The following is an 18,683-nucleotide window of genomic DNA, read 5'->3' as shown; positions in this document are numbered from 1 at the left end:
AGGAAAACAAATGCAACCATCACATTCTTCTCCAATTGTTTGGAAGAAAGCCACACAAGTAACAAATTTAAAAAAAAAAAATAAAAGGATGGTTTATGTCCAGGAATAATAATTTGCGGTGGCAATAAGCTGATGCATACCCATTATATATGAAAGAGAGCCCTCTATAAAAGAGTACAAGGTCAATAGGTAAACTCACACTGCAAAGAACAAACTTTTGTTTTTCTGTTGATTTTTTCCTGAATGTAATAATAACATCTTTAAATGACATCATGTATGCTTTTAGCTGTAACTGTTTTGCTGTGATAAATGTGATCACAATGTCATTTAAAGAATTTTTAGAAGCTGTGGGCATGTATCAGATGAAGTTAACAATAAAAAATCTACTCACCAAGCGACTGACGGTAGAACAAACATTTAAAATAAGGTTATAATTAGGCAAGCTTTCGGAGCCAGTGACTCCTCCTTCAGGCAGAAGGGTTGAAGGGGAAGGAAGATGGGTGAAGGAAAAGGACTGGAGAGGTCTAGGAAAAGGGGTAAAATTTGGGAAAGTCACCCAGAACTGCGATTCAGGGGAGACTTACTGCACAGGATGAGAAGGAAAGACTGATTGTTGAGGACTGCATCAGACGAGATTTGAAAACCTGAGAGCTTAAAGGTGTAACACTGTGTAAAATGCAAGACAGAGATTACTGTTTGAACATGATGCATGAGTTAATAAAAGTGAAAAGCGAAGTGCATTGTACGTAACGGAGGTACGAGGGGGGAGGTTAAAATAGATGAGTAAGACAATGAAAGATGTAGAAAACTAAAATGGAGAGAAGAAAAGAGTAGTTACTATGAAGAAATTCTGAAATGGAAGAAATTAACGTGAATGAAGACTAGGTGGGTGGCAAGAACCAAGGACATGTGGTGCACTAGTTGCCACCAGCGGAGTTATAAGAAACTGGTATCTGGGGGAAGACTCCAGATGGTGTGTGTGGTGAAACAGGCATTGAGGTCATGTTTTCATGTTGCAGAGCATGCTCTGCACCAGGATATTGCATGTTGCCAGTATACACCCTCTGCCTATGCCCATTCCTCCTAATTGATAATTTGGTGGTAGTCACACCAATGTAAAGAGCCGAACAGTGTTTACATTACAGCTGGTATATGACATGTTGTTTTACGGCTGGCTTGCTCCTTGATAGTATATATTTTGCCAGCTGCAGGGCTGCTATAGATGGTGGTAGGAGGGTAAATAGGGATAGTCAGAAGGGTAGGAGCCGTAGGACAGGGACTTGGGTGCAGAAGGAGCATAGGGTCTGACAAGAATATTATGGAGACTGGGAGGGGAACAAAAAGCTATTCTAGGTTTGGTGGGCAAAATTTAAAACAGAATGGTTCTCATTTCAAGGCACAATTTCAGGAAGTCATGGCCCAGTCAAAGTAGCTGTTTAATTCATTCCAGGTCAGGAAAATACTGAGTCACCACAGGTGTGCTCTGAATCTATTTTTTGGAGGGATCAGCAGTACCAGGATTGATCAGTTATGATGAATGGGCATAGCCAAAGGGTGTATACTGGCAATACACATTATCCTGTTGCACCGCAACATGACAATCATGACCTCAGGGCCTGTTTCACAAGACGCACCATCTGGGTACTTCCCCATACACCTGTTTCTCAGAACTCCACAGGTAGCAACTAGCGCTACAACACGGCCTCGGTTCTCGCAACCCACCTGACCTTAATTTACGCTAATTTCTTTTGTCTCAGCACTTCTTCATGGTAACGACTCTTTTCTTCACTATATTTTACTTTTTACATCTTTCATTTTCTCACTCGTTTATCTTATCCCTCCCACCTCTGCTACGTGCAATGCACTTAGCTTTTCACTCTTATTAACTCACGCACAACGATTAAGCAGTAATTTGTGTCTTGCATACTGCACTGCCTTCCACCTTTAAGCTCTCACGTTTTCAAATCTCATACGATGCAGACCCCAACAGCCAGTCTTTCCTTCTCATCCTGTGCGGTAAGTCTCCCCTGACCCACGGTTCTGGATGACTTTCCCGAAATCTAGTCCTTTTGTTAGACCTCTCCAGTACTTTTCCTTCAGCCCTCTTCCTTCCCCTTCAACCCTTCTGCCTGAAGAAGGAGCCACTGGCTCCAAAAGCTTGTCTAATTGCAGCTATCTTTTATGTGTTTGTTCCTCCAGTGCTTCGGGAGTGGACTTTTTTATCCATCCCATTAAATTATTTTGTCAAAAATTCGAAGTTACTAATAAGTATTTGAAAGTGTATATTTTGTCTGGAAAATCGAATAAGTGCAATACCTCTGTAAACCCTTTTGGGGTTCAAATAACTCACTGTCAAGATTGGTGCAACACTGCCTGGACTTTACAGTGGCCAAGCATGTGTGATCTGGGCACTTATGAAAGAGAGAGAGAGAGAGAGAGAGAGAGAGAGAGAGAGAGTGTGTATTTCTTGAAGAATTTTGTCCAACAGCTGAATAATATTCAACAGTCTACTTTTAAATGTACCTCTGTGATCCTAATACCTCTTTTATGTGCTAAGTAGCAATCTATCCTAATTCATACTAATTAAAGATGGTAAGACATACTAAAAATACATGTAGTCTTATAAGACACATTCTCCATCATAGTGAGAGAACTTTATTACAATTCATGGAACATGAAAAAGCCAATTAATTAACAGCAAATATTCTGTTTCGGAAACTGCGGAAGAAAATGTACGAGATGTGATCAAAAAGTAACGGGAATTTTTTAATTTTGCAGGCTTTATATGTCCAATTTTCATTTTTTTCCTATCTTGTTGGTACAAATGTTCCTGGTGTATGTTTGTATTTTCAGCAGTTTTGAATATTTAGTTTATTGTTGACAGTTGAAAATGTTGTACATGTTTTCAAATGCTTGGCAAATTCTACTTTTGAAGAGATGGATCAAAGAATTTGCATTAAATTTTGCTTGAAAAATGGAATAAATGTAGTACAGTATTCAAAATTTTGACTGTGGCTTTTGGTAAGTCTACTATTAGTACAACAACACTTTATGAGTGGTATAAACATTTAAAATTGGGTCGAGAAGACATTGAAGACCATGACCACCCTGGATGCCCTAGCACATCAATTACTGATGCAAATGTGGAAGAAGTAAAGAAAATGGTTCTGGAAAACCGCTGAATCACAATCAGAGAGGTTTTTGATGATGCTGGCAGATCCTTCGGCTCATTCCAAGCAATTTTTTCAGTTGTTTTGGGCATGAAGAAACTAGCAAAAAAGTTTGTTCTGAAATTGTTGAATTTCAATCACAAATTATGTCATGTAGACATCGTTCAGGAAATGCTGAATGAAGCCAACAATGATCCAGAACTTCTAAAGATGGTTATGACAGGTGACGACAGAAACTGCCTGAAGAGCCGAGAGAGAGAGAGAGAGAGAGAGAGAGAGAGAGAGATTGATAGCATAGACAGACACAGATATATAGAGGGAGGGGGGGGGGGGGCAGAAGGGCAAGTTTGATCACACATCAATGACTGCTTGTGACTTCTTGGCAAAAAAAGAAATCTATGTTCCCTCAGCCATCATATTCACCGGACATGGCCACCTGTCACTCCTTTCTAATCTCAAGGCTGAAGAGAACCGTAACAGGATGTCATTTTGCCACCACTGATAAAACAAAAACAGTAGCTCAACATCATATTGAAAAGAAAGTTCCACAAGTGCTTCCAAAATCGCACAAAGCACTGGCACAAGTGTGTTATACCTGAGGGGGATTACTTTGAAGGGGACAGAGTTGATAGTGACGAACTGAGCAAGTAATGTCACTCCATTTAACTGCTACTGCACAACAAAGTGAGACAACTGTGTTGCCAGTTAATGCAAATGTGTGAATCTATTCTAAATTTTGGTGATGTCAAATGTCATCACTTCCTATTTTCACTCTTATTTTCTGCTTGATAATAATGACTGCATGGGTAATGGCAGTAAATATGTAATGTATACAGTCCCCTTTCTTAAATTCACACTGTTTTCAACAAAACAGCATGTTGCTTCAGTTGATGCCGCTTTCATTGGAAGTTCTCAATTTTTACATTTTGATACAGACAAACAAATTGACCCATTAGAATTCTGGAATGATTTTGAAGATATTTCACCAAACACACAGTAAGAATGAGAGAAAATTTCTTTCATAAGGAATCATTTGTCGGGAGATACTTTGTGATGATTAGCTGACATAATAATTAGATGCAGATATCTGTATGAGTTCAAAACTGCATTTCTTAATGAGTACTGGCCTCACAACAAACAAAACAATGTTTTGAGAGAATTTTGTAGTAGTAAAATATTTACTCCAGGTCGTGAATCAGTTAAAGTGTTTTCTAGAAGGTGGGTTACAGGCTGTCACATTACACAGAAAAGATGAAGCCAGAAATGATTATCGTGGGACTAGCTGCCTTGGTATCAGCAGAAAAGAATCATTTCCACACCTAGAGATACTGTGGATAGGTTCACTGAGTATCTGAAGCAAGTAGAAAGAGTAGCTGCTGTTGAGGAGCAGGTGCAGAATATTAATGGGTCTTCTAACAATCATGTAAACAACTGCAATAATGACGGTAGGAATGTGAATGTTAGAAGTATGAAGGTTCTGAATAGAAGATCTAATTATTGTGGTCAAGACCATGGTAGAGGAAGAGGAGGTACACAACAATCACACATTCATAATAAATATTATGACAAAGACAGAAATGTAAACACTGTGTTGTTGAAACAAGATGGAGAGCTAAATGCTATCCAATCTGATTTTGAATCAAATGAAAACAACAGGTTGTGTGTGGGAAACTAAGTCACATCTATGAGGACTACTCTTATTATATTGATGACAATATTTTGGACATATTAGAAAATTGGGTCAAGAAAGAAAAGGAAAACACTACAGATAATAGGGAGGAATAGCCTAACAAGTTTAAAACAGAGAAGGATGAAGAGGAAGTAAAGGCTTACATCTTCGACAATAATGGCAATCTAAAGCCTAAAGTTTCACTGCAGGAAGTAGAGTCAGTTCCGCAAGGTTCTGAAGGAGAGGAGTTGTTGGATGAAGGGGGTAACAGTAACAATGGCATCAGGGAACGTATTAGCTGTATTGATGTGCCACAAACTGCAAAAACCGATGACAGTATTATATATAGCAATGTTGCGCAGGGATGCAGTTGCTCAGAAGTGGAGAACAGTTTAGCTGATGTGCAGCAAACAAAAGTAGAGGAGGTAGTAAACATGCTTTGATTTCAAATTGGTGGACAGGTTGGAAAAGGCAGCTTTGGATGTAGAGGTTGTTGACCCCATGAATCCAAGTGTAAATGTACATGCAGCTGAAAAAACAGATTGAAAAGGATTTACTAAAAGGCCATTATGAGGAGCCTGTTCAAACTAAAATCACTCACCCTATTATAAAAACTAACATCTCACAAGTAACAGGGTGCTGTCTTCTTGATAGTGGCAGGAAAGCAAGTGCTTTGTCCCAAGGATTCTTTGATTCCATTCCTAATAAGAATGAACTAACTGTCATGAAAGTAAGTGGTTAAAGAATAATAGGTTCTACTGGAAAGGTTTCTAGACCAATACAGCATGAAGCTTTGATATAGGTAACATAATAATAGATCATTTTTGTTTAATTGTGTGTGGTTTAAGTGTTGAGATGTTAACCAGCACAGACCTTTTAACAAAATATCAAGGAAAGATTGACTTTGATCAGAGCAATAAGTATTAACTTTACCAGATTCTTGAGTGATTACAGAGCCCTTCATTGGGAAGTATACGGGCAGCAATAATGAAGAATGGGAACTGCCTACTAGAGTAATGAGGAGTAAGGGATATTTTCAGGAAGATGCAAAATGTTAATGAGGAAAACAATTATATCCTGGAAGATGTAGAGGCTAATGTGCAATCAACAAATAAAATTTCTGATAAACAGAGGGCAGAATTAAGCGAAGTATTAATCACTCATCACAATGTATTCCCAAATATGTCTGGTGAAGTTATATGGTATGAATGCCATTTGAATGTAAAGCCTGGGCAGGTACATGTTTCGAGAAAGCAAGCTGTTAAGAAAGAAATTATAACATATATTGTCATGAGGTGTCATTGAGCAAGCAATTAGTGAATATCATAATATGCTTGTTGTGCCCAAGCAGGGCAGAAGCATCAGATTAGTACTGGATGCATTCTGGCCTGATGAAATTGTAATAAAGAGTGAGCATCCTCAAAATATGAATGAACTGATACAAAAGTTGTGAGGAGATAAGTGTCTTACATCAATGTACATAACTTTTGGATACTGGAATTTGCCTCTAGCGAAAGAATCACAAAAATATACAGCCTTTTTGTATGAAGGAGTATGCTACCAATATTAAGTAGTCCCATTTGGATTAAACATTTCTGTGTGTGCTTTCCTAAGAGTGATCGGTCATGTATTGGGGCAAGGATTGTTAGATCAGGTGGCTATTTATGTAGATGATACACTGCTGGTAACTCCCACATGGGTCGAATATATCAGTCTAGTGCCAGAAGCTTTAGGAAAAAAGGGAGGTATTAAATTAAATTTAGCAAGGACTGAGTGTGTTAGAGGCAAAATAAAATTCTTGGGCCATTAAATCAGCAGGGAAGATATGGTATCTGATCCTTCCAAATTATCAGTTTGTAGCGCCCAGAAATAAAAAGGAGCTCAGGTCAATGTTTGGTTTATTCAGATTCTATTGCCATTTTGTTAATGAGAACCTGTTTAATGCACCTTGTCTATTCCCTTGTTGAAGAAGAATACCCCATGGGTTTGGACTGAAGAGCGCCAGTCCACTTGCGGAGAATTAAAAAACTGTTTGATGAATAGTCCACTATTACACCATCCAGATTTTCAAACCCCTTTGCATGTCAGCAAACACAAGTGATTATCGGATTGCGGTAGAGGTGTTTCAACTGGAAACAGAAGGCAACCGAGAGGCACATAAAACACTCACATTTGTGAGTCATTCATTGCAACCTGCTGGGAAAAGCTATGGAATTTCGGAATTAGAGGCACTGGTTATCGTGTTTGCTACACAAATGTTTGGACATAATCTCTTAGGTCACAAGGTGATAATATATAGTGAACAAAAGACACTTATGTTTTTAAAAACTTGCAAACTAAGACATCCAAGACTAACCAGGTGGACTATGTATCTTCAGTTTGAACCTTGAGATTAAATACATACAAGGAAAGAACAATCTGGTAGCAGAAGGGCTATCAAGAAGTGCTGAATTATGCAAGGAATAAGAAACTCCATTAGCAGATAAGAATGAGGTGTGCATGTCTGCCATACAAGAGCTGAAGGAAAGAAGTGCCTTGAAGAAAGTATGGAAAAACTTAAAAAAGGAGCAAAATAATGATGATCAGTTGAGGTTAGTCACAAGCCATTTAGGGTCCTCAGTCATCCAAAAGCAGCATAATACTATTGCCTACATAAAGGGATTTTATTCTGAAGAAGGAAGTTAGATTCAGCAGAACGAAAAATATGTTTTCCATTGCAACATATGGATTTACTGATAGATTATGTGCATCTATCATACAACCATTGTGGAGCCAAGAAATGCATTGCTAAACTAAATGAGAAGGTGATTTTTGACAACATCCATCGTAAAGTAGCAAGGAGGCTAGCAGCCTGTGTTGTGTGTCAGAAGGTATGTGCAGAAAAATAGTATAGTGCTGGGAGACATGCATAATAATAATAGATTTATTGCAGCCAAACTGGCCATTTAGTACATGAAGTACAGGAATTATTCTCTATTCACTATTATTACACTTAGTCACTACAGAATTTCACCAGCGATTCTTTTCTCATCCTTCAGATTAACACATGATATCTCTCATACTGGTCACCGCACATCGCACATATACAACTCGGGCTGGGCTCGTGAAAACTCTGGGTGTTGCGCAGTTTGTGCATCCATTCACGGTTTGTCATGGCATCTGTACCATAGAAATCCTTCCATATCTTACATTTCTTCTCATGCAGTTCCGTCAATAAGTCCTGTTAGGCTGTCGTCACTGGTAGTAAGTGCTTCAGTTACAGCTCTTCTATGAAGCCACAAGAGTGTGTATTTGGAGAGACATAGCACCCTTTTTAAGTAAGTAGCCTTCAGCTTCTCTATTTTTCCGAGATCTGTCTTCTTCGGATGAATCCATATGTTTTCCAAACCATAAATTGCAACAGGTTCAACTCTGAGTTCAAACAGTCGTAGGGCTGTTTTCAGGAAGAGTTTGCCTATCGACTTGATATCATTTATGGCTCTCATTGTAGTGCTGGCTCTGTAGTTTATGTGGCATGTGAATACTGTTGCCTGTGACTGAAGGGTAACATCTAGGTATGTAAAACTAGTGACTGGCTTTAGCGGTGTCTCTCCAACATAGAAAGTGCCAGGTCTTCCTCCTCTTCTGAAGGTCATGGAGACTGTCTTCTCTTCATTCAAGGATAGGTAGTTTTTCATGCCCAGTTCACTAACTGGCTGAAGGTTTTCTGCAGATCATCCTCAGAAACTGAGGTTAATGCCATGTCGTCTGCATACATGAGTACATTTACATTGTTGGGTTTTATTGTCTCAATGATGTCTGCCGTAGCTAAGATGAAGAGTAGGGGGCTCTGTGGGTCACCTTGCAACACTCCAACTGTTTGCTGTATCAGGCTGGACTTATCTATACCATCATGTATTTCCACCCAGTTGTTAGTGAGAAGATCTCTAATGATTGGCAACAGGTAATGTCTTGGACCTAAGGCAGTTTCCAGTTTCTTCATTAGAATGGATCTCTTGATTTTGTTGAATGCCTTGGTGTAGTCTATGAAAATTGCATGAAGCTTTCCTCCTCAATTTGCTAACGCCATTTCTATATTGGTTTGGAGACAGTACAGTTTGTGGCTTTGATCTTCCACATCTGAAACCAAACTGTGAATCAGGGAGTTTCTCATCGATGATATCTCTAAGACGCATGCACAGCAGTATTGTAAAGATCTTGAATAGGGTGTTTCCTTTCTACAGCATCATCACCTTTAAATGTTTCCACTGATCTGGTACAATACCTCATTTCAGGCACTCATCGAGGAGCACTGTGAGTGGAATCACTAGTACAGGGAGTGTAGTTTTCAGTTGTAGATGTTGTCTGAGCTTTATTGTTCTTCATGTGTGGATTATTTCTTCTTCTGGGAAAATTTCAGTCTCCTGCATAGGGGCTGGAGTCAGTGTGCGGCCGGCCAGCATGTGTTTTTAGCCTGAAGGATTGAGCTTAAATGTCTTTCCTACACTTCCTTTGGGATGTTCCCTGGGAATTATGGTTGCTTCGGCTGAAGAGTCTTGTATATCTCCATCTCCATCTACATATATACTCCACTAGCCACCAAGCGGTGTGTGGCCGAGGGCACAATTCGCGCCAAAGACATATTTAAATATGTCTGCTTGTGTCTGTATATGTGTGGATGGATATGTGTGCGTGTGCGAGTGTATACCTGTCCTTTTTTTCCCCCTAAGATAAGTCTCTCCGCTCCCGGGATTGGAATGACTCCTTACCCTCTCCCTTAAAACCCACATCCTTTCGTCTTTCCCTCTCCTTCCCTCTTTCCTGATGAGGCAACAGTTTGTTGTGAAAGCTTGAATTTTGTGTGTATGTTTGTGTTTGTTTGTGTGTCTATCGACGTGCCAGTGCTTTCGTTTGGTAAGTCACATCATCTTTGTTTTTAGATACATATATATATATATATATAAAACAAAGATGATGTGACTTACCGAACGAAAGCGCTGGCAGGTCGATAGACACACAAACAAACACAAACACACACACAAAATTCAAGCTTTCGCAACAAACTGTTGCCTCATCAGGAAAGAGGGAAGGAGAGGGAAAGACGAAAGGATGTGGGTTTTAGGGGAGAGGGTAAGGAGTCATTCCAATCCCGGGAGCGGAAAGACTTACCTTAGGGGGAAAAAAGGACGGGTATACACTCGCGCGCACACACACACACACACACACATATCCATCCACACATATACAGACACAAGCAGACATCTCACAAGCAGACATATTTGAAGACAAAGAGTTTGGGCAGAGATGTCAGTCGAGGCAGAAGTGAAGAGGCAAAGATGATGTTGAATGACAGGTGAGGTCTTCGTGGCAAACGAATCTGCTCCGGTCCGGAATCCCTGAACCATTACACCCACAACCTGACAACAGCTTTCGCATCTCGCAACTACCCTCCTGACCTGGTACAGAAGCAAATAACCAGAGCCACCTCCTCATCCCCTCGAACCCAGAATCCCCCACAGAAGAACCACAAAAGTGCCCCACTTGTGACAGGATACTTTCCGGGACTGGACCAGACTCTGAATGTGGCTCTCCAGCAGGGATACGACTTCCTCAAATCCTGCCCTGAAATGAGATCCATCCTTCATGAAATCCTCCTCATTCCACCAAGAGTGTCTTTCCGCCATCCACCTAACCTTCGTAACCTGTTAGTTCATCCCTATGAAATCCCCAAACCACCTTCCCTACCCTCTGGCTCCTATCCTTGTAACCGCCCCCGGTGTAAAACCTGTCCCATGCACCCTCCCACCACCACCTACTCCAGTCCTGTAACCCGGAAGGTGTACATGATCAAAGGCAGAGCCACATTTGAAAGCACCCATGTGATTTACCAACTGACCTGCGTACACTGTGATGCATTCTATGTGGGAATGACCAGCAACAAACTGTCCATTCGCATGAATGGACACAGGCAGACAGTGTTTGTTGGTAATGAGGATCACCCTGTGGCTAAACATGCCTTGGTGCACGGCCAGCACATCTTGGCACAGTGTTACACCGTCCGGGTTATCTGGATACTTCCCACCAACACCAACCTATCCGAACTCCGGAGATGGGAACTTGCTCTTCAATATATCCTCTCTTCCCGTTACCCACCAGGCCTGAATCTCCGCTAATTTCAAGTCGTCGCCACTCATACCTCACCTGTCATTCAACATCATCTTTGCCTCTTCACTTCTGCCTCGACTGACATCTCTGCCCAAACTCTTTGTCTTCAAATATGTCTGCTTGTGAGATGTCTGCTTGTGTCTGTATATGTGTGGATGGATATGTGTGTGTGAGCGAGTGTATACCCGTCCTTTTTTCCCCCTAAGGGAAGTCTTACCGCTCCCGGGATTGGAATGACTCCTTACCCTCTCCCTTAAAACCCACATCCTTTCGTCTTTCCCTCTCCTTCCCTCTTTCCTGATGAGGCAACAGTTTGTTGCGAAAGCTTGAATTTTGTGTGTGTGTTTGTGTTTGTTTGTGTGTCTATCGACCTGCCAGCACTTTCGTTCGGTAAGTCACATCATCTTTGATTTTAGATATATTTTTCCCACGTGGAATGTTTCCATATATATATATATATATATATATATATATATATATATATATATATATATATATAAAAAACAAAGATGATGTGACTTACCAAACGAAAGCGCTGGCAGGTCCATAGACACACAAACAAACACAAACATACACACAAAATTCAAGCTTTCGCAACAAACTGTTGCCTCATCAGGAAAGAGGGAAGGAGAGGGAAAGACGAAAGGATGTGGGTTTTAAGGAAGAGGGTAAGGAGTCATTCCAATCCCGGGAGCGGAAAGACTTACCTTAGGGGGAAAAAAGGACGGGTATACACTCGCACACACACACATATCCATCCACATATATACAGACACAAGCAGACATCTCACAAGCAGACATATTTAAAGACAAAGGCCTGCCAACCCAAAGTTTGGTACCGATTTATTGATGACATCTTCATGATCTGGACTCACAGTGAAGAAGAACTCCAGAATTTCCTCTCCAACCTCAACTCCTTTGGTTCCATCAGATTCACCTGGTCCTACTCCAAATCCCATGCCACTTTCCTTGATGTTGACCTCCACCTGTCCAATGGCCAGCTTCACACGTCCGTCCACATCAAACCCACCAACAAGCAACAGTACCGCCATTACGACAGCTGCCACCCATTCCACATCAAACGGTCCCTTCCCTACAGCCTAGGTCTTCGTGGCAAACGAATCTGCTCCAGTCCGGAATCCCTGAAGCATTACACCAACAACCTGACAACAGCTTTCGCATCCCGCAACTACCCTCCCGACCTGGTACAGAAGCAAATAACCAGAGCCACCTCCTCATCCTCTCAAACCCAGAACCTCCCACAGAAGAACCACAAAAGTGCCCCACTTGTGACAGGATACTTTCCGGGACTGGATCAGATTCTGAATGTGGCTCTCCAGCAGGGATACGACTTCCTCAAATCCTACCCTGAAATGAGATCCATCCTTCATGAAATCCTCCCCACTCCACCAAGAGTGTCTTCCCGCCGTCCACCTAACCTTCGTAACCTCTTAGTTCATCCCTATGAAATCCCCAAACCACCTTCCCTACCCTCTGGCTCCTACCCTTGTAACCGCCCCCGGTGTAAAACCTGTCCCATGCACCCTCCCACCACCACCTACTCCAGTCCTGTAACCCGGAAGGTGTACACGATCAAAGGCAGAGCCACGTGTGAAAGCACCCACGTGATCTACCAACTGACCTGCGTACACTGTGATGCATTCTATGTGGGAATGACCAGCAACAAACTGTCCATTCACATGAATGGACACAGGCAGACAGTGTTTGTTGGTAATGAGGATCACCCTGTGTCTAAACATGCCTTGGTGCACGGCCAGCACATCTTGGCGCAGTGTTACACCGTCCGGGTTATCTGGATACTTCCCACTAACACCAACCTATCCGAGCTCCGGAGATGGGAACTTGCTCTTCAATATATCCTCTCTTCTCGTTATCCACCAGGCCTCAATCTCCGCTAATTTCAAGTTGCCGCCACTCATACCTCACCTGTCATTCAACAACATCTTTGCCTCTGCACTTCTGCCTCGACTGACATCTCTGCCCAAACTCTTTGTCTTTAAATATGTCTGCTTGTGAGATGTCTGCTTGTATCTGTATATATGTGGATGGATATGTGTATGTGTGCGCGATTGTATACCCGTCCTTTTTTCCCCCTAAGGTAAGTCTTTCCGCTCCCGGGATTGGAATGACTCCTTACCCTCTCCCTTAAAACCCACATCCTTTCGTCTTTCCCTCTCCTTCCCTCTTTCCTGATGAGGCAACAGTTTGTTGCGAAAGCTTGAATTTTGTGTGTATGTTTGTGTTCGTTTGTGTGTCTGTCAACCTGCCAGCACTTTCATTTGGTAAGTCACATCATCTTTGTTTTTAGATCTATTTTTCCTGCGTGGAATGTTTCATTGGCTGTCAGCTTCAAAACAAAATTATGTATTTCATGGCCATCTAGCAGATGCGCGATGTCTATGTAGGCCCCTACAATAATTTGTTTTTACTTTTGCAGGTTTACTGGAATTATATTGACTCTGATTGTTCATTTGGCCCCATTAAAGTGATCTATCGCATCTATATAATAATTGTACTGAATTACCTAATTTTTTTTTAATTACATAAACATTGGCATAGATTAAAATTGACGTCCTATTGGTCTTACATAAGATTCTGCACATTCTGACAAAGACTATTCCATTTTTTAAGTAGAGAACCAGTTTCTTTACAACTTCCAGGATGATGTGTTGTTCTAGTTATTCAAGTTTGGAGTTCATACATATGAGGTCAATTGTGCTTGCACCGTTATGACAGAAATAAGTGTGGATTGCTTTGTTACTGACAAGTGTTGCAAAGCCTTCCTCTTCCAAGTAGTTCACGGCATCTGTCGTTTTCTGTGAAGGGCTGTCCACACGTCAATTCAGGCCTCCTGCCAATTTGACTAGGTCGTCCCAATCGGTAGTATCCGAGCACAAACTGATTTCCTACTGTGAGCTCAGGCTGAGAGCACACACATATAAGAACACAGACGACGGTCCTTACTACTAGAAAGTGTCTCGCTTTGTTGGGAGACTCAGAAGGGAGATTAAATTTTTGTGATGAGACATGTGATGCCGTCCTTAGTGCTGCCATTTGGACCTTGTTCCGCCATAACACTGATTGCGTAATGCGTGTTTACTTTTTTATAGTCTTTTGTAAGGAACTTTTCTGTCAGGAACACTATATCATAAGGTCTGAAGAAATTATCTTGGACGTGCACTATTGCTGTGCTAAGACCTTCAATATTCGAGTTTAATGTTTTTAATCTCAGTTGGTTGTGAACGGTGTTACAACCTGGCGGCTTCCGGTCTCTTACTCCGGAAAAGGTACTGTCTCACCAGCACTCCTGTTGGCCGCAGTTCTGGCTGTACGGCTTGTTCGCAGCAGCCAAAAGGCACCCCAATTTTGAAGGTCATTAGGCGACCCTTTGTTTTCAGCTCATCACACTCGATTTCTCCTGCTATTCCCAGTCCATCGGAGTGTCTGATTATTTCCTCTTTTGTGGTGTCTTGACGAATTGCCCACATAAAGTCAGGCAGTTCGCTCTCCTGCTAGAAGCCCCAATCCTGTTGGGTGCATTCTCCCTAACACGGAGGGACGTTCGTTGCTTCCTCTCCCCTCTAAATATATTATTCAAAAGAATGTGTGGCACTAAATAATGAAGTTAGAAAGTTCAAAATTGTTCAGAATGTGCAAATGAATGTCCTGATTAAAAGTTGCATTATTGGAGCAACATTTTGGTCAAAATCGGCATTTTTCAAAAAACAGTAGGTGCTAAATATTCGACTCAGAAATGTGAAATTTCGTATGTAGCCTCAGTTTGATTCAAAAACATTAACTATGTGACTCCATTATTATTCGCTTAAAACTGCATTTGGAACAAAAATGTCCCTATTCTTATCAGATTAAGGATAATTTGTATTTGTTAATAGAAAGTTCTAATTACTGCACTTGACAGTATTCATTAAATAATGTAGCTGTACGAAGTTTCAAGTCTTCAATGTAAATAACAATCATTACAAGCAATCTCAAAAGAGGCAGTTCTGAGGTCATGTTCTCCTGTAGGTTCCGTTCTAAAAATTCTCGCAGTCAAAGTTTAAATGTAGTCGAGCTAAAACTTTTTTTAGTAACTAAAGCAAACTTAACTCCATTCATATAAAATTAAGAAAATTGTAAACTATTAAATGTCAGAGATATTAATTAATACATGTCCTAGAAAGGGGCCATTTAGATGCTGCTGCCTGTGCCTAGAGTGGTTGGCAGCAGATGTTCTGTGCCGCAATCCACTGGGCAAATATACAAACATGACCAGAGAAGCAGTGAGAAGACACACTGAGATATCAATCTGTCTGAATCAGTCAAACACTTATGAGTGCTGTGCCTTGGATGATGTCACAGCTGGATAGCTACCAAAAGCAATTTCGGTAAAAGTAGGAAGTGAACTCACGAAGGTTGTATACCATCCTGGATTGCTTAGTTTTCATGAAAGTAACTGCTCCTGTGCTGCCTGTTAATGTTGACAAAACCCCATGGCAAGAGCAAGATTGTTTTCCACTTTTAAGGTGAGCAATTAACTTTTGGTGATTAGAAGTCAGGGTGATAGACCATTTTACCTGGAACTTACTGTAGAGGTCACCTCTGAACTGCTAACAGTGCTGTTTCCAATAGTGTCATTTATCATTATTATTATTATTATTATTATTATTATTGTTATTATTGAGACATTACTATATATTTTGTGTGTAAACTTTTACTGAATATATCTATCAGTTAAAACTCTAAACTATTATTTACAGTGATAGTGTCCTGATCCTGCTGAGTAAACAGCAAGTAAGAACATTTTCTTTCTGTGTGTACAAAGATTAATGTGGACTTGCAGACTGGAAATTATGGTCAGTATGTTCTCCATCACTTTCTGGCTGAGTGCAAAATACAGTTTTCAGGCACCTGATGATGGTGAATCTAATTAACCTGCTGTCCAACAAGTGACACATGAAAAGTAACCTCAAAGTAATTAAGGTTCTAAATTAGTGAACCACATATAAAAGGAGTGACTTTGGTATCTAATTTAGTCAATGATTCCACAAATACTTGAGTATCTTCATCTTCTCATTTTGAATCTGAGATGAAAGAAAACTTAAAACTTCACAACAATTTTGCATATACAGACACCTTGTTTAGCTGGAGCTCCATCAGGACATCATGGCGACGACCTGGTCCACCACGTGTCTGCCAGGTCATATGTGGACTAGATTTAGGGCTACCAAGAACTGGAGTTTTACTGATGAACTTCACCTGAAAAAATAAAAAGGTTGTTTGATGTAAATAGTGAAGTTTATGCAAAAGATAACCTACACACATTGCCAAAAGATGCACTGCCTTGCATTTAAGGTGTAAGAGACTGAAGACATGAATATCATATGTGACAGCTAGAGCCTCCTCATCACTGTTTGAATCATTACTTAATGACAGTTATGATGCTTTTCCCCTGCAACTGCATGGTTAGGTCTACAAAAATATTTCTTTTTGCACATAAGGTAACAGAAATTCAAGGACACTGTCTGCAAGCTGTTTGTAGTTCATAGGTTTATGGTCTTAGCATCAAGAGCAAGAAATGCAGGTAATTTACAGAGATTAAAACACACACACACATATACACACACACACACACACACACAGACACACACACACACACACACACACACACACAGAGAGAGAGAGAGAGAGAGAGAGAGAGAGAGAGAGAGAGAGAGAGAGTGAAGAATTTAGTCAGCAAGTGTTTCTTGTCAATTATGTTCTTGGGAATCAACAAATTCTGGAGGACCATTACTTTATAATTATGGAAGAGTAAGTGATTCTGAGACTTTGGGAAGAAAGAAACATCTGGAATACCCATGTTTAGAAGCAGGTGTAAGCTACAAGTTTACGTCAGAAAGGAAAAGATTGTAAAACGGCCAATAGCATCTTACTAATAGCTATTACTTATGACATAGGAATGTCAAAGTCAGTAGAGAGCTATTTTGGCAATAACTATCACCCAATTAGTGATTTTAGTTAAGTGGATGCACACCCACATGTTGGAGCTAAGTCCCAAGCTTCAAAGGTCAGTCATCATTATGTTGAATAGTGCAATAGCTAACATCTACTTGCTGACAGACCCAAATGCCTTCAATGATGTTAAAGTGGCAGTAAGTGGTATGTCTGATCATAGTGGTTGAAGTTTACACACCCCCCCCACACACACACACAAAATGTACGATTCAATGTTTAGAGAAGTCTTATCAAAAGAATATGAAGGAGCATTTTACCAAACAAGCCTATAAGACGAAAAACTTCTTCAGCACTTTCAGTCCTGTTTTCCTGTTATCAAGAGTTAAAATGTTATACCACTATCAGAGACACAGATACTGTCAAGAGCGCCCCAGAGGAGAAGTGTGACAGAACTAATCTTGTTCTCTATACACACAAATGATCTGACTAATAGGGTCAGCAGCAATCTGCAAGTTTTTGCTGATGATGCTATAGTAAAAGGGAATGTATAATCATTGAGTGACTGCAGAAGGATAGAGGATGTCTCACACAGAATTTCTATTTGGTGTGATGGACAACAGCTTGCTCTAAATGTGGAAAATGTAAGTTAAGGCAGATTGGTAGGAAAAAGAATTCTGTTATATTTAATACAGAATTAGTGGTGTGCTGCTGACAGTCACATCAAAGTAAATATCTATGATGAAGATTGCAAAGTGATATGAAACGGCATGAGCAAGTAGATATGGTAGGGAAGGTGGGGTGAATGGTTGATTTCAGTTTACTAGGAGAATTTTAGAATAGTATAGTTGCACTACAAAGGAAAATATGTACAGAACACTAATGTGACTCATTCGTGAGTACTGCTTGAGTGTTTGCTACGCCCATCGTGTCAGATTAAATGAAGACATTGAAGCAATTTAGAGGCGTGCTACTACATTTGGTACCAGTAAGTTCAATTAACAAATGAATATTATGCAGATGCTTCGTAAACTCAAATAATAATCTCTGGAAGGAAGATAACATTCTTTTCATGAACACTGTCTACATCTCGAGAACAGGTATTTGTGGCTCAATGTAGAATCATTTTTCTCTCACCAATGTACATATAGTGTAAGGACCATGAAGACAAGGTAAGAGAAATTAAGGATCATACAGACACATATAGACAGTCATCTTTAACCCTACATGGAATAAATATCAACCTCTATCCTTCACCAAGAGTCTATGAGTAACAATAGATGAAAATCTAAATTGAACGGAACATGTAACGGTAATGTACAAAAAGGCATCAGCATCTCTCCATGCCCTACAAAACTAGAAAAAGATCTTCCCTCTTGGCCTGAAAAAGAAACTTATACAAACACTTATAGTTTCAATTATTGATCACAGGGATGTTATCCTTCAAGGACTTTTGCACGAAGCTCAAGGCACCTGCAACTGGTTACAAATGCCAGTGTTCATTATGTCTGTGATGATCAACTCTTCGAGCACATTTCATCACCATATGTACAGCTACCCTGGCTACGTGCAAACATGTACAGAGATTTCTATGCCCCCTGTCTTCTCTACTGTCTTATCAATGAACACTATCCCTCATATCTCTCCTCGACCTTAACACTCTTGTCTGAACAACACAGCATGAACACCTGGCCCTATCAGAGCAAAATCTTTTCTGTAGCACTCCATCG

General features: G+C 40.5%; 1 protein-coding gene across 1 annotated transcript in view; it reads right to left on the bottom strand.

Moving 5' to 3' along the window:
- Positions 1-18,683, bottom strand: part of LOC126259239 (autophagy-related protein 2 homolog A) — a 471,250-nt gene that overhangs the window by 171,549 nt on the left and 281,018 nt on the right. Inside the window, exon 28 of the mRNA XM_049955863.1 lies at positions 16,138-16,260. Within this exon, the coding sequence (XP_049811820.1) occupies positions 16,138-16,260 (123 nt within the window). The remainder of the gene's footprint in view (positions 1-16,137; positions 16,261-18,683) is intronic.

This window comes from Schistocerca nitens, chromosome 5 (assembly GCF_023898315.1).
Source record: "Schistocerca nitens isolate TAMUIC-IGC-003100 chromosome 5, iqSchNite1.1, whole genome shotgun sequence".
In the NCBI taxonomy this organism is placed as follows: domain Eukaryota; kingdom Metazoa; phylum Arthropoda; class Insecta; order Orthoptera; family Acrididae; genus Schistocerca; species Schistocerca nitens.
Note: the sequence above shows the minus strand (reverse complement) of the source record. Positions and strands in the feature narration are given on the sequence as shown.